Source organism: Drosophila nasuta, chromosome X, assembly GCF_023558535.2.
Source record: "Drosophila nasuta strain 15112-1781.00 chromosome X, ASM2355853v1, whole genome shotgun sequence".
NCBI classification, from domain to species: domain Eukaryota; kingdom Metazoa; phylum Arthropoda; class Insecta; order Diptera; family Drosophilidae; genus Drosophila; species Drosophila nasuta.
Genome location: NC_083459.1, coordinates 12,550,103 through 12,571,998, shown reverse-complemented (window position 1 = coordinate 12,571,998; position 21,896 = coordinate 12,550,103). Strand labels below are relative to the sequence as shown.

At 43.1% G+C, this 21,896-nt stretch overlaps 4 protein-coding genes across 7 annotated transcripts in view; 2 read left to right on the top strand and 2 right to left on the bottom strand.

Moving 5' to 3' along the window:
- Nucleotides 1-108: 108 nt before the first annotated feature.
- Nucleotides 109-4,163, top strand: LOC132795710 (raf homolog serine/threonine-protein kinase Raf). The gene is made up of 5 exons (XM_060806574.1): nt 109-800; nt 878-1,905; nt 2,338-2,478; nt 2,549-2,922; nt 2,993-4,163. The coding sequence occupies exons 1-5, from the start codon at nt 638-640 to the stop codon at nt 3,573-3,575; spliced, it is 2,289 nt and encodes a 762-aa protein (XP_060662557.1). The 5' UTR covers nt 109-637; the 3' UTR covers nt 3,576-4,163.
- Nucleotides 4,164-4,171: 8 nt separating this feature from the next.
- On the bottom strand, nt 4,172-4,825 carry LOC132795711 (large ribosomal subunit protein uL14m). The gene has a single exon (XM_060806575.1). It carries the CDS (start codon nt 4,757-4,759, stop codon nt 4,232-4,234), a length of 528 nt encoding a protein of 175 aa, XP_060662558.1. The 5' UTR covers nt 4,760-4,825; the 3' UTR covers nt 4,172-4,231.
- An 824-nt stretch (nt 4,826-5,649) lies between these two features.
- The window catches only part of LOC132795111 (mucin-2), a 40,110-nt gene continuing 23,863 nt past the window's right edge, over nt 5,650-21,896 (bottom strand). The window contains exons 1-5 of one of the 4 annotated variants that reach the window (XM_060805595.1): nt 20,615-20,741; nt 19,940-20,014; nt 13,782-14,074; nt 13,384-13,701; nt 5,650-9,569 (exon numbers count right to left, since the gene is read on the bottom strand). In XM_060805595.1, coding sequence (XP_060661578.1) covers nt 6,022-9,569; nt 13,384-13,701; nt 13,782-13,839 — 3,924 coding nt within the window. In that variant the 5' untranslated portion in view covers nt 13,840-14,074; nt 19,940-20,014; nt 20,615-20,741 and the 3' untranslated portion in view covers nt 5,650-6,021. Of the gene's footprint in view, nt 9,570-13,383; nt 13,702-13,781; nt 14,075-19,939; nt 20,015-20,614; nt 20,745-21,286; nt 21,388-21,896 lie in introns of those variants that run through there. The other 3 variants (XM_060805597.1, XM_060805596.1, XM_060805594.1) reach the window with 3 other exon arrangements.
- LOC132795113 (probable protein phosphatase 2C T23F11.1) lies at nt 10,969-12,310 on the top strand. Its single transcript, XM_060805598.1, has 3 exons — nt 10,969-11,084; nt 11,166-11,447; nt 11,509-12,310. The coding sequence occupies exons 2-3, from the start codon at nt 11,166-11,168 to the stop codon at nt 12,100-12,102; spliced, it is 876 nt and encodes a 291-aa protein (XP_060661581.1). The 5' UTR covers nt 10,969-11,084; the 3' UTR covers nt 12,103-12,310.

Sequence of the window (21,896 nt, the reverse complement as noted above, 5' to 3'; positions counted from 1 at the left end):
ATTTAATGAGTTTTTAATTTTTGGTGAAACATTGATATGTCAAACATCGATAGCTGTAAAACATCGACACATCGATAGTGCTATCGATGTTTCTCCACCTCTATGTAGAAGCAGGAGCAGCAGCAGCAGCGCAGGCAGGCAGCAGTAGCAGTAATTTGGAAATAGAAATACAGTGTCCGCAGGCTGCGTTTTTAATCAATTAAAAATCGGGCGAGTTAAAAAAATGCAGCCTCTGGCTGCCAACAGCAGCCGTCGCTTCACTGCTGTTGTTACTGGATGTGGTTGTGTTATTACTAGAGCAGTGGATATGGACGTGGGTGGTATCCAGTGTCAAGCGAGCAAATTTTAAACGCAAGCGCAAACAAGCATAAACGAAGTGGCAAAAATAGCAGCAATCGCAACACGGCAAGCAGCGAGCAGCAAAAAGGAAAACCACTAGCAAAGCGAGCACAAGCAACAAACAACAAAACAGCAAAACCAGTGCATCAAGCGCAAGCAAAGCAAAAGGCAGCAAAAACAAAGTTCAGGGTCATGGTCGGGCAGCTTTCGAGTGGCAGTGTTTAATCGAGTTGAAGCCAAACAGAAGCTGCCTGCTACACAAACCAAGCAAGCAAACAAACAAACACGAACGACAAACATGTCGAGCGAATCGTCAACAGAGAGCGACAGCGAACTCTACGATCCGCTCGCGGATGAGCTGCACAATGTGCAGCTGGTGAAGCATGTGACGCGCGAGAACATCGATGCGCTCAATGCCAAGTTTGCCAACCTGCAGGAACCGCCAGCCATGTACTTAACAGGTGGGCCACAAGAACACAACAGGAAACACACACACACACACATATATATTGATAATCATTATCTTATCTTCCTATAGAATACCAAGAGCTGACCTCTAAGCTGCATGTGCTGGAGGCCAAGGAGCATGAGCTAATGGATCAATTGAATGCCCTGCAGCAGGACGACGAGAGTCAGAGCGATGTCCAGCATCTAAATCAAATGGCTGCCGTGATGGATCATGTGGATCATCAGCCGCATTATCAGAATCAAACGCAAATCTATCAGGAGCAGCTGATCAACAACTCCAACTACATGTCATTTGTGCCCAATTCGGGGTCAGGAACCGGCTCTGGGACCGCCAGTCAATGCGGCACATTGACGCGACAACCGAAGGTGCTGTTGCGCGCCCATTTGCCCAATCAACAGCGCACATCCGTTGAGGTGGTGGCCGGCACACGTCTCTGCGATGCGCTGCAGAAGGCCCTCAAGCTGCGACAGCTGGAGCCATCGATGTGCGAGGTGAGCACAACGCCGCATAGCGGACGACAGCATATCATACCGTGGAACACGGACATTGGCACACTGCACGTGGAGGAGATCTATGTGCGGCTGCTCGACAAGTTCCCATTGGGGCCACACATCAAGCATCAGTTCATACGCAAAACCTTCTTCTCGCTCGTCTTCTGCGAGGGCTGCCGTCGCCTGCTCTTCACCGGCTTCTATTGCAGCCAGTGCAACTTTCGCTTCCATCAGCGCTGCGTTGGCTGGGTGCCTCTCCTCTGCCAGCCCTTCTCCGTCGACAGCTACTACGAGCGACTCTTGTCCGCCTGCCCGGACAATGCTCTCGGCATGCCAGTGGCTGGGCGTGGCAATGCGGTGCGCTTCAATGTGGGCGGCAGTCGAAGATGCAGCAGCAGCGGCAGCAGCAGCATCACAACCACAAACACGGCCTCAAACATCAACAGCAGCAGCAGCGCAAAGGCATCAGCCAACCGACAAGGACGACCGCCGCGCATTAGCCAGGATGATCGATCCAATTCGGCGCCCAATGTCTGCATCAATAGCATACGGCCGATCACCACGGAGTCGCAGCGCAGTCTCATGCAGGCGAGGCCCCCATTGCCAGTAAGTGGAAGGCATTTTATATACCATTTATCAGAAATTGAGAGAGTTAGTAAAACTAGAATTTTAAATAACATTTTCTCTACGATCGGGGATAACCAACTTGTTGAATTACAATAGCGAGATTATGAAAGTTAGATACGTCAACTTTAAAGCTAGAATGGTAAATTACGGCAAAACGATAACAGAAATGATTACTGATAATAATTACGATCCGTAACTTGATAAATTAGTTGAATTGTTAAATTGAACAGCGCTATTGCTGTTAACTGAATGTTAATGTTAACAGTTCTGTTAATGAGAGTTTTAAGCTGTTTTTAAGTAGTTATCAGCAGAATATCGTTAAATTTAAACAGGTTTAATCACTTCTTTCACTTTATCCGACTTCGCATTCACTCTATCTTTCATTCTTTTTCTCTCTCTCAATCTGTCCAGCATCCCTGCACTGATCACTCCAATTCGACGCAATCCTCGCCAACTAGCACCATGAAGCACAATCGGCCTCGCGCTCGCTCAGCGGACGAGAGCAACAAGAATCTGTTGTCGCGTGATGCCAAAAACTCCGAGGAGAACTGGGTAAATACTTTAGTTCTTCTTCTGCTTCACTTCCACACAACTTGAAGTTGAATGTTCCTCCTTTCTGTAGAATATTCAAGCTGAGGAGATTTTGATTGGGCCACTGATTGGATCCGGTTCCTTTGGCACCGTTTATCGCGCCCATTGGCACGGCTCGGTGGCGGTGAAGACGCTCAAGGTGAAGACACCAAGTCCGGCACAGCTGCAGGCGTTCAAGAACGAAGTGGCCATGCTGAAGAAGACGCGCCACTGCAACATTCTGCTCTTCATGGGATGCGTGTCGAAGCCATCGCTGGCTATTGTGACGCAATGGTGCGAGGGCAGCAGCCTCTATAAGCATGTCCATGTCAGCGAGACAAAGTTCTCGCTCAACACACTCATCGATATTGGACGGCAGGTGGCCCAAGGCATGGATTATCTGCATGCCAAGAATATAATCCACAGGTGAGGATCGCAAATCCAAATAATAAAGCGAGTTTTATTGATTGCTTGCTTCTTGCTCTCTCCCCTTTAGGGATCTCAAGACAAACAACATTTTTCTGCACGAGGATCTGTCGGTGAAGATCGGTGACTTCGGTCTGGCCACAGCCAAGACGCGCTGGTCGGGTGAGAAGCAGGCGAATCAGCCAACTGGCAGCATTCTGTGGATGGCACCGGAGGTGATACGCATGCAGGAGCTTAATCCCTACTCGTTCCAATCGGATGTCTATGCGTTCGGCATTGTGATGTACGAACTGTTGGCCGAGTGTCTGCCATATCGCAACATTAGCAACAAGGATCAAATACTGTTTATGGTCGGACGCGGATTGTTGCGCCCGGACATGAGCCAGGTGCGCTCGGATGCGCCACAGGCGCTCAAACGTCTCGCCGAGGATTGCATCAAATACAATCCCAAGGAGCGTCCCCTGTTCCGGCCGCTGTTGAACATGCTGGAGAATATGCTGCGCACGCTGCCCAAGATTCATCGTAGCGCCAGCGAGCCAAACTTAACCCAATCGCAGCTGCAAAACGACGACTTCCTTTACATGTGTCCCAGTCCCAAGACGCCGGTTAACTACAACAACTTTCAATTCTACAACAGTGCCGGCAATATCTAAAAGATGCCTGGATCGACCTGGATAAGTAGAGAAGTAAGAACTAAGAGGATGTGGTGAAGGTGAAGGTGAAGTTCAAGTTGAAGGAGAAGAAGGAGGAGGCTGTACCTGTACTTACTACCCCATTGGATAGAGGGAGAAGCGTCTTTGGCTTCTCCAACTTGTTGTTTTTATTTTATTTGATTTTTTTTTATGTAAACAAGTTGAAGCGAGAGCGCGCGATGAGCAGCGGCGAATCAGAGCGAGATGCTTACACAAAGCATGTGCATAGAATGCTGTCTCTTTCTTTCGTTCGCTTTCTGCTCCTTGACTGTTGCCTGCATTGTGACCTCAGCCTGGAGAAACTTCAGTGTGCATTTCTGTTATCATCGTCATCATCGACTACCAACTACAAACAATTGCAACAACTATTACTGTAAACTACATAAATACTAATTACAAAAATAACGCGCATATGTACAAACATTTAAATATATACACACATACACAGACACACACACATACACTTACACGCATACACATACGTTAGGCATCTACTAAACTAGCTGATCGAGAAATTACATTATAAAACAAAACAAAAATATACTACTTTATTACTATAACAATGAATAGGTGTTCTCTTTATTTATCTTTACCGGCTTTCACAACACAACAGCAAACTAAACATAACGACTGGCAATGGCCAGCACCTTGGTGTAGTCGGCGCCCTTTGATAACGTTTTCTCCTTGAGTATCGTGCGCAGCACTGTTGGTATCGGAACGTGGATGCGTGTGCCCAGCGGACTGCCATTGTCATCGATGAGCACCAGGTTGTTGCTATCAAATTGTGGCTGCTTCAGTCGCTGCTTCTGCTTCAAGCCCACCAAGATGCCCTTCTTCATTTGGCCTTTGATGGCCACCAGCACCTTATCACCAATCAGACCGACTCCACGTTTATTGTACACATGTATGCAGCGGGGTGGCCGGCCTTCAGCCATCGCCCGTTTGCCCAGATCACTGTTATCCACGACGCGCAGTCGAGCAAGTTTCCGTATCTCGCAGCACGGCGACGTTGTGTGTAGTTGTTGACTTAAAGAATTAGCGGCTGCGACGGCGGGGATTGTCAATGGACTTGGGCCAATCCTACTTGTAGTCAGCAGGGTAGAATTGCTGGCCCTCGTGATGTTTCTCAGCAGGATTTGTGCCATTTGGTCCAAGGCTCGTTGCTCGTTTTCTAGCGGCTGATTTTAACACAACAAATGCAATTATACAATGTCTATCGATACATCGAGAGCATGCTTCCATCAATGTGCGCTGCTATCGATAGCTTAAACTCTCATGCGATGGCTCATTCGTGACGTCACAATTGACATTTTAATTTATTTTTTCGCGACAATTATGAATTAAAGTGCGCACTTTAGCTTGTCAAACAATTACTTTTATTTAATACACAAATGCACAGTACAATATTAACTTAATTGCTGAGAAATAAATACCAATGAGTCGATAATAAACGATATGGGTATTGCGTAATTTGAAAGTATCGATATTTGCTTATCATTTGTGAACAGTGATGCCCCATCATAAAAAATTTTAAGTCATAGCACTTAGGCGCCAAACCGAATTTTTAAATATTAAACGCTCATCGAGTAATTTTTTTTTTGTCAGTTTTTGGATTTTATTTATCAATGTATCAATACAATATGCAACTAGTTGCAGCACACAATTTACATACTCGCTTGTGTGTGCGTGTGTATGGGTGTGTGTGTAATTATTTATAATAATTTATTAGCGCTCAATGTAACGCTTCTATTCGTTCGCTAATCGCTTGCTTTGCTTTTTTTGGTTTTTGTTTGTTTGTGCTATTAGTTAATTAGATGTTTTGTTTTTGTTTAACATAGAATTAGTTTTTTGCTTGGTTTATGTTTTTTGTTTTGACACGACTAAGTAGACCAGTCCCATTGGTTAGAAAATTGGTTACTATAATTCACTATAACATACAGAATATATGATGTAAGCATATGACGTTGTATATAGAAATTAATTTTTTTTATACGTTTTTGTTTTGCTTTGTTTTTTAGTTTTATATGTAGATATATTGTTTTTTTTTTTTTTTTGGGCTCTTGTGACCTTACGACTAAGACAACGTTTCTTTTCTTCATTCGCAAAAAAAAACATGGTTCATAACAAAAAAAATTAATAATAGTTAAAAAAAATGTGTGTATATATATTCATATATGTTTATGTTTAGGTTTAAAATGTTTAAGCACACGCTTAACAGCAAATTGTTACTAATATTTCATTTACAACACTTGTTAATTATTTACAAAATAAAAAAAAAAATGAAAATTAAATAAAAGCAAAGCAAAATGGGAGACAAAAATAATCAAACTTAAAATTTGCGCAATAGCTTTGTGCATTTCGTTTCCACTTCCGCTTCCACTTCCACTTCCGCTTCCTCTTCTCTACTTCAGGCTCTATTGAGCTCCTCCCGCTTAAAGTTGCGTATCGCCTCGAGCAGTTGATCCCGCGGATCGGCAGCTGTGGGTGTCACATTTCGCATGGGCTTCGCCTTGGCCAAGGCTGGAGGCGCCGGCGGTGGAGGCGGCGATGGCGACGCTGCTGCAGCTGGAGCTGGCTTCACTTGACTGACGGGACGCAGTTTGACCTGCAGCACAACGGGCTCCTGCGTTGGCTCCGGCTCCTGCTGCAGCTTCAACTCCAGCTTGCTGCTGCGAATGATTGTCTTTGCGGCTGGCGTTGGTTTCACAGGCGGCAGAGGCGGCGACTGTGGCGATGTGGCTATGACTGTCACTGTGGATGTGGGCGTGGCCGTGACTGTGGGTGTCGGTGTGGGCGTGGCTGTAACTGTAGCTGCGACTGCAGCTGCGGGTGTTGTGGCCACTGGGCCACCATTGACGGAGACACGTACGCGCAGTGCCTGCTCCTTCTCCTCCTGCTCCTTGGCCAGCATGCGCTCCTTGAAGCCGGTGCGACGCAAAGTGTTTTGGCCAAATGGCGCCGCCACTGGCTCCGCTGCGACAGCAGGCGCTGGCAGCGTCTTGCGCTTTTCCAGCGTTGACACGGGACGCGGCAATGAATTGGTTGATGATCCACCACTGCCGCTGCCGTTCATCAGTAGCGTTGTCGTCGTCGTCGACGTTGACGACGTTGTCGATATCGTTGAGGATGATGTCGAAGATGACGAGAATGTTGTCAGCGAGCTGTGCGCTTGGGCGGGCAGCGTAAAGCGATTACTCTTTGCCGGACGCGGCAGCGTCGAGGGTTTCACCACCTCACGCTGTGGCTCCCTAAGCGGCGGCTCCCTCAGCGATTCCCGCTTCGTTTCGCGGGACAACTCCGTCTGCTGCTGTTGCTGGTCGCGTTCTTGGCTGGCATCACGCAGTGGCTTGACTGTGATGGGCACATGGTACTCCTTGCGTGGTATTCCCATGCGCAGTATGGGCGAGGCCACCTCGATGCTCAGCTTGACCGGAGCTGCTGGCTTCGCAGCCGTTGGCGGTGGCGGCGAGTTGGCGGAAGCATTCGCCGCTGCGGCTGTGGCACCGCCGAATATGTAATCGCCTTCATTCTTGATCGCCACCTGCGACTTGGGACGCTCGCTCCATGTGGCAAAGTTGATGCTGGGTGGTCCAGAGTAGCGATAGGTTGGTGGCAGCGGCTTGACTATGGGAACGGGAGCGGCAGCGGGAGCCGGAGCTGCTTTCGCTGCTGGTTTCGGGGATGTAGCAGGACTGGCGGGGATGGGGCTTGATGGTGTCAGCTGTTCCTCCACGGCGTGGGGAGTCCGAGCAGCTGCTGGTGTGGCCGGTGGAGAAGCCGCCTTAACTGCTGGACTGGACTGGACTGGGGTTGGTGTTGGGAGTGGAGCGGGGGTGACTGTGGCTGGCAACGGACTGCTGCTCTTTGGTTTCACAAGCGTCGTCGTCGTCTCCAGCGGTGGCGCATCCGGACTGTCCGGACTGGCGAGGCTGTTCTTGCGCGAGTTGCTCAGTATGGTCTTGATCAGCTCGAGACTCTGCAGCGACGGTGACTCGGCAATGCTCAGTTCGCTCGAGGAGCGTCGCTGTTGCTGCTGCAGTCCGTTCTGCTCGAGTTTGTTCAGCGACAGCTGCGATGAGCTGCGCAGTCGCAGTCCCAATCCCAGGCTGCTGCTGCGTGGCGACTGATGAAACGAATCGGCACGTGTGATTGTTGTGGGTGTTGTGGCTGGACTGGAGCTAGAACTCCAGCTGGGGCTGGAGCTGTTCGATTTGGTTGCTGTGCCATTGGCAACATTTCCGATGGCCGCAATGCTAAAGTTGGCCAGACGATTCGGCTTGGCGGCCTCGATCTGCGGCTGCTCTGGCGCCTGTTTGATCAACGTGTCCAGACGCTGTTGTTGTATGATCGTCGACAGCTCATCAACAATCTCGTTCAGCGGCGAGCCGCTGCTGCGCGGTCGCGTATCGGAAAAATCTGGTGGCGGCGATATGGGCACCGCATAATTCCACGACGACAACGATGTCAGCTCGCTGGCGCTGCTGGGCGTCGTCAGAGCTCCATTCACCGGCGAAGGTTGCTCATCGGATGCGGGTTCCTCCTCCGGCTGCGCTGCTGTCAGGACTGTCAGTTCGGCCAGCGTTGTCGGCGGCTTAGGCAACTCCTTTTTCAACTCGGTTTCCGTCTCGGTTGTCTTCACGGATGTCTGGCATGAGGTCTTGAAATTGTACACCTTGATGGCCTCCTCATCCTCCGAGCTCGACTCAATTGCCGACTTCCCGCGCACTCGTTGCTCCGGCTCCGGCTCGGGTGATGGTGATGGCGATGTGGAGCTAGGCTGCGGCGAGGGCGTAGGCGTGGGCACAGGCTCCCCAATGCCAGAGTCTGCCTGCTTCGAGGCCGCATCGTTATTGTCCTCCTCTTCGTCCTCGCCCTCGGTGGCGCTGCTCAGGGAGCGTGGCTCCGGCGTTGGCGTGCGATTCAGCAGCACCTTGGACACGTTCTGATTGCCATTGGGCGTCAGCTGAGGCGCTGCACTTGCCGGCAATGGCGGCGGCGGCGTCTGTGGCAAGTCCTCTGCGATTGGACTGGGTTTCGTCGGTGGCGGAGTCGTCGGAGTCGGAGTCGGGATGGCTGCGGCCGTTGTCGCTGGTGTCACGGGTATGGGCGTGGGCGTTGTTATGCGGGGCGCCGGCTGCGGCGTTGCCGTTGGTGTCGGTGTCAGCGTTGGTGTTGCGGTAGCTGTTGGGGTGACAAGCACTACTTCCGTTATGGAGGCCGTTGTCGAGGCCAGCGAGATGCTGTCGGCGGCGACGGCGGAACCATCTGCAGGCGGCGGAGCGGGCGCCGTCTTCTTCTTCAGCTGAATGAGACGCTTGCGAGGCGTGGGCTCGGGCCAAACCTGACCGCCATTCGATTTGATATCGACCGTGGCATAATGTCCGCCATCGGCATCGCTGGCATCGGGCGTCTTGGCGCTGTTGCCATTGCAGTCCAACTCGAGGGTCTCCCGTTCCGGTGTGCTGGCCAAATTGGGCGTGGACATGCACAGCTGTGGCCGCTTCACTATCACCGCATAGGCGGGCTCTGTGGGCGTTGCTTCCGACACCGCTTTCGGGGCCACGGTCTCGAACTGCGGCACCGACTGCTCCGGTATAACCACTTGACTGGGAGGTCGGGGCGCCACACGCTTCTTGCGTGGCGGCGGAGCCATCGCCTTGGGCACCACCACCGGGGTGCGCGTGTAGTTCATGCCCGTGGAGTCCATGGAGTTGAGCGAGTTGCTCGAACTGTACGGACTGGGCGTCTTGGCCGTCAGCTTCGATTGCGAGTGCCGGCTGCTGCTAAAGTCCGAGCTGCTGCTCAACGAATCCCGGGTCGCGGCCGTGCGCTGAAACTTGAGCATCGTGTCCGCATTGAAGCTGTCGTACGACTCCGACTTGTGGCACAGACGTATCTCCGAGAGGCCCACTGCTCCGATGGTCGACTCGCAGCTGTACACCTGACTAGCATCCACTGTCGGACCAGGAGACAAAACAGAGAACCGAAAATGAGAATGAGAACGAGAGAGAGAGAAGGTAAGTCAGTAACGTTGTTTAACTTGATTCAAAAATGTTTGATAAAAGTTTCTCAACGAAGTAACCTAACCTTAAAATACGAGCAAAATAACAAGAGAGTATTCTCGACTGTGAGATACCCGCTACCTAATTGCCACAGTGAGATACTATTTTTAAAAATAACCGAATATATATAGAAAATTATACTAAAATATACCAAAGGCTATATTTAGTATATCGGTATACTATTACATTCGAAATATACAAGAGTTAATTAATATACTAAAAATATATAAAATATACCAAATGCAATATATGGTATATTAATATACTATTATATTCAAAATATACAACAATGTTACAAATATACCAAATTAGTATTCTAAAATATACGAAAGACTATATTTGGTATATGGATATACTATTATATTGACAATATACAATAGTTCAAAATATACCAAACTCGAATGCAAATATACCAAAAGATATATTTGGTATATCAATATACTATTACATTCAATATAAACAATAGTCAATAGTACACAAAATTAATATACTAAAAATACAAAAATATACCAAAGGCTATATTTGGTATATTAATATACTATTATATTCAAAATATAAAAAACTTAATTATGCTACATTTAAATAAAAGCAATGAAATCTTATAAAGTAAAATATAAAATATTGTTATATCGTAAATGATTTTCAATTTAGTTTCTCTTAAAAATGTTACTGAGAAAGCTATTAAAATAATGCAATACTACAAACTAATATTTATATTCAAAAGTAACAGAAATACTAAAATAATTTGAAAGTGTAGCTGTTTATACTTGAAATATTCCACTTCCGTTTAGCAAATTTACAATAAAGCACTCAACTAATGACACCTCATATGGAAGTATAAAAAACGAATTAAATTCATATTTTATATGACTTTGTTTAACAACTTTAATAATTAATTGAAAGTTTATTTGTGAGATCTCGCGTAATTTTGAAGTATTGATCCATGTAAACGAATCGGGAGAATAGCTGAAAGCAATCGATTATTTTGATTTTGATTCTTCTCGAATCAAAATAAAACCCTTCTTTAGTTTTCCAATTGGATCTTTTTGGCACATGTTATTCACTTTCTGCTTTCAACAGTTTTCTTGCGTGTTTGCTACCATTTTTTTTGTTGTTTATATTTTCTACGAATTCGGTCTGCTTTCGTTAATAGAGTTTATTATTATTTATTTGAGTATTGAATTAATTTGTGTTACAAAAAAATGCGGACTTTATCAAATTTGGCAATTAATTAGTTTCTACTTCGATTGCTTATATTTTTTTTTTTTTGAAATTTCCTTTTCGCTGTCTTTGCAAATGTAGCAGATAATTAAAGAGACTTGCACAATTTCAAAAAAAATTCAAATCGAAACAATTTGGCGCTGCACTTTTAATCAAATTCGAATCAGTTTGATAAGGAATAACAATTGTAAGTACGCGTTAATAGCTAAATAAGAGAAACGGAATTTCAAAACAAAAAACAAAAACATATCACCCAATTTCCAAACAGATGGATACATATGCTGGCGAGGCGGTGACCAAGGAAGTGCTCGACAGCAAACCAGGACGCCTCCTGGTGGCAAGTGGCTGTTGCAAGGCTTGGAAGGATTGCAGTCCCGAGGGCAACACGTATGCGATCTCATTCAGGGATCCGGTCACGTATTTCTTTGGCATCTTCGATGGTCATGGCAGCGATGCGGTGTCTAGCTATGCACACGAGCATCTGATGGACACAATCCTCCAGCATCCCGATTACACGGTCAACGCCAACATTGCGAACGCCCTCAAAATGGTAAAAATCTTGTGTGCAAGCTCTTCTCTTGATTCGATTTTCACTCGATGAGCTTCGACAGAGTTTCCTCGACATTGACTATCGCATGATGATGCAGAATGTGGGAGCTGACGTTCCGCTCAGTGGCACCGCAGCCGTGCTGATCATCATCCAGGGGGACACACTCTACTGCGCCAATGTGGGCAACACCAAGGCCATCGCCAGCATCGGTGGCCACCTCCAGCTGCTGTCCATGGATCCAGAGATCGAGCGAGATTCCGAGTCCGAGGCAAGCGATCACAATCCGATACTTTATCGCATGCTCGGCGACTTTGAGCTAAAGTCCGCCAACAGAAATCCGGTGAGCGGTGAACTGTTCACCGCCATGCCGAGTGTCGAGAGATTCCACATCAATCACAACTGGGAGTTCATGCTGCTCGCCTGCGATGGCGTCTGGAGCACCATGAGCGATATGGAAGTGCTGCGCTTTTGTCGCCAGCACATCGCAAAGAACATGCAGCCCATGGACATCATCACCGAGCTCTTCAATTACCTCCTCACTCGCTATGGCAATAAACCCCATCTGACCGGGGATGTGACCGTCATCATCATCTGCCTCCTACAGGGCAGACCTTACAGTCAACTTGCTGTCCGCTGCCGATTTCCGGGCGCCTAACAACTGACAACTACGATCTCTCAACTGTTGATCTCGACTACAAATATTTTTACGTTTTTTTTTTTGTAACCCACCCGTTGTGTATTTTTTATAAGACAACCTCCGTAAACCAAATAATTATAATTTACTAAGTATTATTTTTAATAAGAAAAATACATGTATGTAATTGCAATAAGTCGTTCCAAATTGAACGCCAACCGAATTGCAATAGACATTAAACCCACACAAGATTATTCTTTTGATTCGGTGAATCGAGCTCTTGAAGTTTTTGGAATACATCAAGGCAGACGGACAGACAAACGGTAGACATAATTACAAAAATAACGTTATTTTTGAATTGCTTTAGATTCTGCAAAGTGGATTGATCGACAGATCAGCTTTATGCATAGTTGGAAAATAATATATTTTCTTTGACTAGGTGATTTTTAATTAAAGTGTAAAGTATTTTGCATTTCTCAAGCAAAGAATTCTCTATATATGTAAGTATACATATATTATAGATATATAGACTTCACACATAATTCCGAAAATAACGGTTTTTTTTTTAATTGCCTTAGATTTTGTTACATGATTGACAAGTCAGCTTTATGCATAAAAAAGTTTTTCATTCAACAACTTTTTCTCAGACCAACAACTTTTTATGTTATATTTAACTATAGGTAAATTATAAGACTTCAACTTTATGAAAAGCATGATTTTTCATTAAAAAATAAACTTTTGTTCTTAGTTCAACAACTTTTAAGGTGATATGGGTAATTCTCTGGCGAAAATTGTCGGGTGTTACACGATTTACAGTGGAAAAATCATAAACTAAAACAATAAGTAAAGGTAAAAATAAGTAAAGGTCATTCTTTTAGCTCTGGGTTTCTAGCTAGGATTCATTTTAGAAACTTTTTTCTGTTTTTCAATAAAATTGTATAGTATATAAAAATTCGTTATTTTTGCAATTATCGTTAAATAAAAAAATAGTCCAAAATCATTAATTAATTAAAGTGCTAATCAAAAACTATAAGATTCTTTACTAAAAACCAAAAACAAAAATGGTTTTGGTATATGTTTTTTATATTGGAATTTAAAGATGGGATCTAGCTGGGAACATTGAAATAGCAGTGCTTACTATCTATTTCAAAATTAAAGCTATTATAAACGCAACTTTGGCATAATTTAAATTTAATTTAATAATAACAGCTAATGTATTTATTTTTTGGTAACTCCATATTTTAGGAAATATGTATAATAACAAAAGATTAAGGATGTATAAAGACACTACAGTCGGCTCACCTGGATTCCTGAACTCGTATTTATCGGCATCCAACTGCTTGTTGTCACAGACTAGGGACAACAGTTTGCTCAGCGGAACTCGGGCGCCGAGACGCGCCACATAGAGCTGATCCCGGGGCAGGAGGACGGTGATGCGAAAGGTCTGCTCGAAGGGTGCGTTGCTGGTGGCCACCGGGAGCGGGGTGATCCGATTGTAATCCAGTTGACTAGCCTCATTGATATGCATGCCCGTCGTGTCCGTGGTGGACATGTGGTGCAGCTGTGTCGTTGACTTCGATAGCTTGCCATTGGATGCCGCGCTGCCGACGCCAGATTTATCTATCGATATTGATATCGATAACGATATCGATTAATTGATATAGCATGGTCACACACACTCGGAGAATTTTGTCACTCACCCTTTTTGCGGCCAAACCAGCGATTCAGTGTGGAGAAGCCGCCCTTCATGCTGCTCATGTTTGGGGCGTGGCACGCGCGCTTTGTCCTTGTCTCTCCCTGTCTCTGTCTCTCTTTGTCTTCTGTTTTGCAAGTGTATACTCGTGTAGTTGTTGTCCTTGTTTATGCAATTGTTGTGGTTGCAGCTGTGTTGTGATGTGTTGTTGATCGCTTTTTTTGACGCCCCTCTCTAGAATGTTTCGTAATATTTCTGAAGCATACTACAAAATGGCGTGTGATTTGTGCCCTGCGAAATCTGCAAGTGAAAAGCATTCGAATGCTGATTACGACGATTACTGAAATATGAGCACACACACACACACAAACACACTCTTATCGGGCCGAGAGCGAACGAACAAACTGATAATATTCCCATTCCCACTTCCCCATCCACGATGATAGCTAAACACAGCATGTGGACAGAGACAGGGGCAAGGGCGAGGTGCTCAAGGCAGCTCCAATACGCATTCCTTGTGTAATGAATGGCCCTCGTTATCGTATCGAAAAAAATACTCACACCACACATAGGTAAATGGGGCTTCTCCAACGTTTCTCTCTCTTAAAAAGTAAACCATAAAATTATAAACAACTCTATACACAACAGAGGTATTTATGAATTGTCGCAATAAATGATCGAGTTAAATATTTATAGCTCGCAATTTGCATGTTTTGCCAATTTATATTTTATTAGTCCCTCAGTTCTCAGTTCATAAACGGGGATCATAAAGTTCTCGCAGTCAGAGTCGATAGCTTTTGAAGAAGTTAGTGCCTGACACAAGCTGAATGCTATGACGTGCGATCTTGCTTTCAATTATCTGAACAGTTTTATTGTTGTTGTTTTAAGTCTAAAGTATTTTCGCCTGCTATTTAACAGTTATCTCTTTGCACGTCACACTCAATTGTTGTTGTTGTCGTTGTTGTTGTGTAGATAGATAAGATAGAAAATTTGCTGGCAATCTTTGCAGCTGGAGATGACATGACTAAGACATCCAGCCATCTCATTGTTTAAACATGATACGTATTCTATGCCATGATTAGTTTTTAATTCTGCATAATGTTTACACGCTCTGAAATTATCGAGCAATCATTGATAAAATCATCTATGCAATTGCTTTCATTAGCCGTGATTAGTTGGAGTAATCGGTGAACTATTATTGTTTGTAATATTTGTTAACACTTCTCTGTATATCGTTTACTCAAGCTACTGTCGATAGTCGTGTCACGCTGCCGCCTCTATTAACAATTAACCTGTTAATTTTGTTGCTATTTGCGCTAAGCTTAACACCGATTGTCGGCAATAACAACAATGAGCAAACACACACACAAACACAAACAGAGACGCCCACACACATGCACAACGACCTGGATATATAGCGCATTATGGTGGCATTATGTGTGCCGCTATTTGTGCTTAGGGCCTCTTAGCTTAAACACATACATTGTACAATGTACATACATAGATAAGTAACGCCAACAAAACGCGTCACAAGACGCGACACAAGAAGACGCGTTTTTTTTTCTTTCGTCGCGTGTTCGTTCAATTGGCACACGTCAGGGATGGAGACAAATCAGGGCTGCGCGAGTGCAAGTTTGTTGTTCGTTTGTCTGTGTCTCATTGGCCATGCAAATTACTTGCAATTGCAGCAGTTAAAGCCAACCAACTATCTATCTATTTATGAATAGCGTAATTGAGACACGTGTTCGACTCAGTCGGTGGAACTTTATCACATGCAACTGCCTCCTCGCCCCTCTTCTTACAAATGAAGCGTCTGTAAATCGATTTGGCGTTTTGTGTTTTTCTCGTTCTCTTCGTTTTTTAACGAGTTTCCACACTAATTAGCCTAGCTATTAGCTTGGCTAATTAAATTTTACTCACTGTTTTTGTTATTTTTCTTTTTGTTTTTGCTGGTTTTGTCATTAAAGCTTTTCGCATTCTAATGGAACTCGCAAAGAATTCTCTTTTTTTTTTGCTTATCAATTTTTTGTTGTTTTTAACACTCTTGGTTATTAAGACCAAGTCTCTAAGTGTGTGTGTGTGTGTTTGCTTTTATAGACGGTTAGTTAAACTGGAAATAAACATGAGTAAGTAAAAATTCCTCGACTATCAAGCGACGAGGCAAAAGTCGTAGCAATTTTTTGTTGTTGTTGTTCAAAATCATCACGTTCCATAAACATGTTGCTTTTGTTATTGTTATTGTTATTGTTCTTGCCAAAATACAACACACAACAACTGCGAAAATAAAAAGTAAAACACAACTGAACGGCGCTTTAAATAGTTGATCACATGCCTTTAGCTATTGACACTGATTGGAGGGGAGAGAGAGGGAGGGAAAGGGGGGAGGTGGCGAGTTGAGATATCAGAAACTAAAAAGTGGATATAACAAGCAGCTGGCAAAAACAAGTGCATTGTTCAAATATTTTACATTTCAATATGAATCACAACAATATCAATAACAATAACAATAAAAAACGAAAAACAAAACTATTAATTTTGAAATCATTTCTGCTATGTTTTAAACGATTGTCACACATTCCATTTAAAACACAATAATAATTATAATAATAATAATATATTCGAGAGACATAGATCCCAAGTCAAGGTCGAACAACTACGGAAATTTATTAGTTGTATATTATATTATATATTGTGATCGTATGCAAATTAATTATCTCTATTGTTGATTTGGATTATTCAAATTGGTAAAACTGCATTTTGTTGTTTTGCAATTTCTCGATTATTGTTAATATGTTTAACTTAATGCGTAAATTGTGCAAATTTTATTTCATTCGATTCTTGTTTAAGTCTTTAACATATTTTTGTTGAAAGTATTTTCTAACAAGTAAGAAAGCAAGAGTCGAGTGTGCTCGATTATGAAATACTCGCTACTCATATCGATTAAAAGTAAAAGAGTGCGGTAATATGCTTAAAATATACCAAATGAATATACCACAAAAACCAAAACCTATATTTGGTATATTACTACATACAAAATATACCATAGAATACAAAATATTCCAAATTTTCAGTCAAGGCTTCTTAAACAACTTCTAACAAACGGACTTGGCTATATCGTCTCAGAAGTTTATTGCTGATCAAGAATATATATAATTTATAGGATCGGAGGAGATGTCTGGAGACACAAAATTACAATACTCTTCTTTAATGTATAAAAATACCAAATGTATATGTCATTCAAATGCATTTAACCAATATTTCAAGCGGATTTCTTTCAAATCAACTTCTTTTTCTCTATATCTAAATATCTCCAACAGCAGCGGGTCACGTACTCAACAAATGCGAGGAGTAAATTATATGTGCCACACGTATTCTATATCTATATAATGCACTCTTCAATCAGATGTGATGTGGTTACCTTTTGCCGGTTACTCATTTCCGATCGTAACGATAGATAGCACTTTATATAGCCTACTGCAAGTTGACATCATAAATCCAGCAGTCATTCAGACAATCGAAAGTGTATCAAGCGTTGACCCATCCACTAACTACCATATACTGTAGTCTATAATCAGAGACACGTCTACTTAGCGATACCAAATTTATACTAATGATTATACAACACTTTAAAGAATGACGCACATTGGGACTGGGACAGCAAAAGATGTTTCAATTGTGGATGGAACAAGTTATTTCATCCCTGGAATTTCTATGTGTCGACTTAAACCGCGATTACAAATCGAATAAATATAAATACAGAATGCACACAAAGGTATTTTCGATTAATTTCTTAGTCACGTATCTCATTAGAAATTCTAAATATAAGCTCATCATCATTCCGATTATCGCGATGAATGTTCGTAATCTTGAAAGTTATCGGATTACTTATGGCATTTTAAGTGCTTATTCTATAAATATGTACGTCAATATAGTATATCCCTTTCTTCTTTATGCATATAAAGGGCGCCAATTGTTGTCATTGTTGTTGACGCAACCGTTTTACCGTTGCGGCTAATCAACTTTGCCTTCCCCCCGAAATTGGCAACTTTCTACCGTTATGCATTTATAGCCTGAGTTTGGCTAAACAATTACAACCAATTTTGGGGGACGCACAAAGTACCGCTGCACGCTAATAAGTGCGAATCAGAAGTACAAACATTTGAAGGTTCAAAGCGAGCGTGATCGACAGCTAAATACTTTGCATATTCTTTGGGAAACTATAATTTTCAATCTGTGAAGATCCACAAACTATAACATTGCTTTGAATTGAATAATTTAACTCTTCAATCAGAGAAGATTCACAATCTACAGTTAGTTTTCTATAATACTCTTTTGGCTTTGGGTTTACAGGGTGTCAGACAATAAAGATGATGATTAATCACAGCTTTGGAACCATTTGGGGGAATCATAATGGGAAAGCTCATGCACAATAATTGATATTTATAAAAATAGAAAGATATGCGTAACAAGTGCGAATCAGAAGTACAAACATTTGAAAGTTCAAAGCGAGCGTGATCGACAGCTAAATACTTTGCACTAGGCTTTGGGAAATTTAATCAATTCAGTTAGTCAAGATTAACAGATTACTTTGCTTTAAATTGGGAACTTGAACTATGAAATCACTAAAGATCTACTAACTATAGTTAGTTTTCCATAATACTCTTTTGGCCTTGGGTTTACAGGGTGCCAGACAATAAATCATTTAATCACACATCACAATGGGAAAGCTCATGCACAATAATTGATATTTATAAAAATAGAAAGATATGCGTAATAAGTGCGAATCAGAAGTACAAACATTTGAAGATACAAAGCGAGCGTGATCGACAGCAAGATACTTTGCTTTGGGAATTGGGAAATTAAATTCAATCAACGAAGATCTACAATCTACAGTTAGTTTTCTATGATACGCTTTTGCCCTTGGGTTTACAGGGTGCCAGACAATAGAGATGATGATTAATCACAGCTTTGGAATCGTTGGGGGGAATCATATTGGAATTGGGAATTTTGTGTGGCAATGCACAACACTTAATATTTATAAAGATAGAGAGATATGTGTGTGTGTGTGAGTAAATGTGTTGTTAAAGTGTTTTCGATTGTTTTCAGATATTACGCGACATTGGCATTGGCATTGCATTTGAGGTTGATCCCAAGTTAAGCGATGATATCACACGAGAGACAACAACAACAACGTGCGGGAATTTTTATTGGTGCTCATCATTGTGTGGTATTTTATTTTATTGTGCACAGCTCAGTCAGGCAACTATGCAAATTCTGGCCAACTGGGACTTCGACTGATAAATGAGCTAAAAGCTGAAGAAATAGACAGAAACACCTATGGAAAAGTTTACACAACAAGTGGCCGCCTTGGACTTGGTATTATCTAGAAGCAGACTGATATATATAGATAGATAGATAGTAAGTGGAATGACTAATGCTAGAACTTATGCTAAATAATGCGACGTCGACGGCTTTGTTATCAAAAGTGTTTACCATTTGTTGTTGTTGCAATTCGAGACACTCGATTACGATTGGAATGGAATTGGATGCCACGGCATTTAGCACATTGTTTCCAACTCGTTTTCCCCCAAAAAGCCTGCGAGAGTGGGTCACACAACTGTCCATCAGTCGGACAGTCAATTCGTCAGGTGTTAAAACTCTTTTTGGGCCATATCCAAGTTAATTGAATGAGCTGGCTTCTGAAGAAATCTTGTCTTGCGTAACTATTGAAATGCGTGAATCAACACAGCTACTAGAGGAAATACTTTTCGCCTTATATATGTAGAGTTTGCATGATTAATCTCTGTAATGGTATTTAGTGCGAAAATAAAGAAATGCGTGAATCATCAGTGAGAGGTAATCGAGATTTTGCAATTGGATTTAAATATTGATTTAGGAACTGTATCGAAATTATCGTACATTCCACAATTTTCAGGGCATGGCCATCTGGTTTTTATACCAATCCGAAACGGAATTGCGAACCGAAAAAAAACCCCAATCGGGTGATTTTGCAATTGATGTGACAATTATATTGAACTTTAACAACAAAAAACTCAGCAATCAAGTTTGTTTCCGCAAATTGCAAATTGCAAAACGGAAACGGAAACAGAAACAGAATTACAAACCGGTCGGAATCGGAATGAGGATACCAATTGTTGCCCTTACCAAAAACTGAAACTGTTGTTTTTTTTCTTCCTTGTTTTTTTTTTGGTGATTAGCAAATTCCTGATTTCGATTGCACTTTCAGTAAACATGAAAAAAAAATAACAAATAATTAAGATTTTCAAATGTTGTCTTTTATTCTGCTCCACTTTATTGTTATTTTTATTATTATTATTATTGTTGCTCTGTTATTATTGGCAGTCATTCATCATTCCACATTGTGTGGAAGCTGTCAAAATGACAATTGCCTGTCGCAATATCAGCAACAACAACTTGTTCGCTCTCTCTCACTCTCTTTTGCGCTCTTACTAACATCTCTCCACTCTCCACACTCCACACTTCAACCCACACACTCAAGTACAAATTGCATGCGTATGGAGAGCCCTTGAGAGGGGCGCTATAGCTAGAACTCTTCGCGTGACACTTTTCTTTATATATTTTTTTTATTTATCGCAATGTTTTTCATATATTTTTACATTGTTGTACAGCTGCTGCAGTTGGTGTTGTTGCTTTTTTTGCAGTTATTGTTGAACAGTTTGCGATTTGCACGTTGTCAGTAACGAAAATAAACACCCACACTTTCACACTCACACACACACACACTTATCTACTTTATGTATGTATGTGCCTAACCCGCATTAAAGTTAACTTGAAAAGTACTTAGAACTGCGTACTAACTGCGGCTAGCGACTAGCGGCGTATTTGCCTTTGGCTTTGCTTTGCTTTCGTTGTTGCTTTTGCTTTGGCAGCACAACACGGCGACAGCGCTGTTGCGAGGCGGCGGCGACGACGACGTTAACAAAACTGAAAACAAAAAACGCGCAAAATATGCACAGAACACGAACACGAATACACAACACCAATACAAGCAAGTAGCTTAACACTCACACAGGCGCACACACGCGCGCATAATAATAGTAGCAGGCAATATAATAAAGCAACGGTAACTCTCTAATAATAGCGCCAGACCACAAACACAACAACAACAGCAACAACAACTCAACAACTCCAGCAACAATGCAGGATAGGCTGAGGCTGAAGTTGAGGCTGAGGCGGCCTGTTTGCCTGCGCTCAGCTGTGTGCGCGCTCTCTTCTCACACAAAAGCTCTCGCACTTGCGCTCTCTCACATCAGTCATTGTTGTTGTTGTTGCTGCTGCTGCTGCTTGGGGTTTATCTTATCAGAGAACAAAAGCAACAAAAAAGAAGAAACAATAGTAGCAACGAGAGCAATTGGCGCCGGCGCAGGGTGAAAGGAACGAAAACAAATTGCAGATTTTGTAGCTGTGGTGGCTGTATGTAGTAGTAGTTGTTGTTGTTGTTTTTTGTCGTAGCTGCGTTTAAGCGTTTACCGTGTGTGCTATCTTCACTTGTCGCGCTAGTCGAGCGAACTGAACTGAGAATTCAAGCGTTGTATGCGTTGCATAAGAGACAGGTGACGGCGCGACGCTGTTTGTCGTCGTTAGCTGCTGCTCGCTGCGACTGCGATTGCTACTGTTAACTGTTTTAACTGTTACTGCCTTCATTCAAATTGCGCAAGCTTTTTTTTTCTGACTGTTCTGACTGCGACGTCGACGTCGGCAGCGATAGCGACTGCGACGACCTTCAGTTTTAATTTTTGTTTTTCTTAGTTGGTGGTGGTTGTTGTGTAGCGTGGGTTAAAACTTTGCCTTACTCTGCTGCTGCTCTGATTGGTGGGTGGGTGATTGCTGGGTGCGCTCCTCGCTGCAGCAGTCAGCTTTTGCATGGGAGTCGGAGTCGGAGTCAGGAGGAGTGTCAGCCAGTTCAGTTTCTTACATGGCACATGCGTGACCATTTTTATCGCCCAGTCTATCGATTAGCATTGACTAAGAGGAGGAGGTCGTGCCGCACCCCACACACACACACACACAGACGCACACACACACATGACATCATCTCTACCATCTTTATTAATTGCTGCCACGCACCAAATTGCCGCCA

What these genes read in the sequence shown, in the direction of transcription:
- LOC132795711 (XM_060806575.1), bottom strand. Translation starts at nt 4,759, where the DNA reads ATGGCACAAATCCTGCTGAGAAACATCACGAGGGCCAGCAATTCTACC.
- LOC132795113 (XM_060805598.1), top strand. Translation starts at nt 11,166, where the DNA reads ATGGATACATATGCTGGCGAGGCGGTGACCAAGGAAGTGCTCGACAGC. An exon ending in TTGCGAACGCCCTCAAAATG is followed by an intron (nt 11,448 to 11,508) that starts GTAAAAATCTTG and finishes GAGCTTCGACAG; the next exon opens with AGTTTCCTCGACATTGACTA.
- LOC132795710 (XM_060806574.1), top strand. Translation starts at nt 638, where the DNA reads ATGTCGAGCGAATCGTCAACAGAGAGCGACAGCGAACTCTACGATCCG. An exon ending in GCCAGCCATGTACTTAACAG is followed by an intron (nt 801 to 877) that starts GTGGGCCACAAG and finishes ATCTTCCTATAG; the next exon opens with AATACCAAGAGCTGACCTCT. An exon ending in AGGCGAGGCCCCCATTGCCA is followed by an intron (nt 1,906 to 2,337) that starts GTAAGTGGAAGG and finishes CAATCTGTCCAG; the next exon opens with CATCCCTGCACTGATCACTC.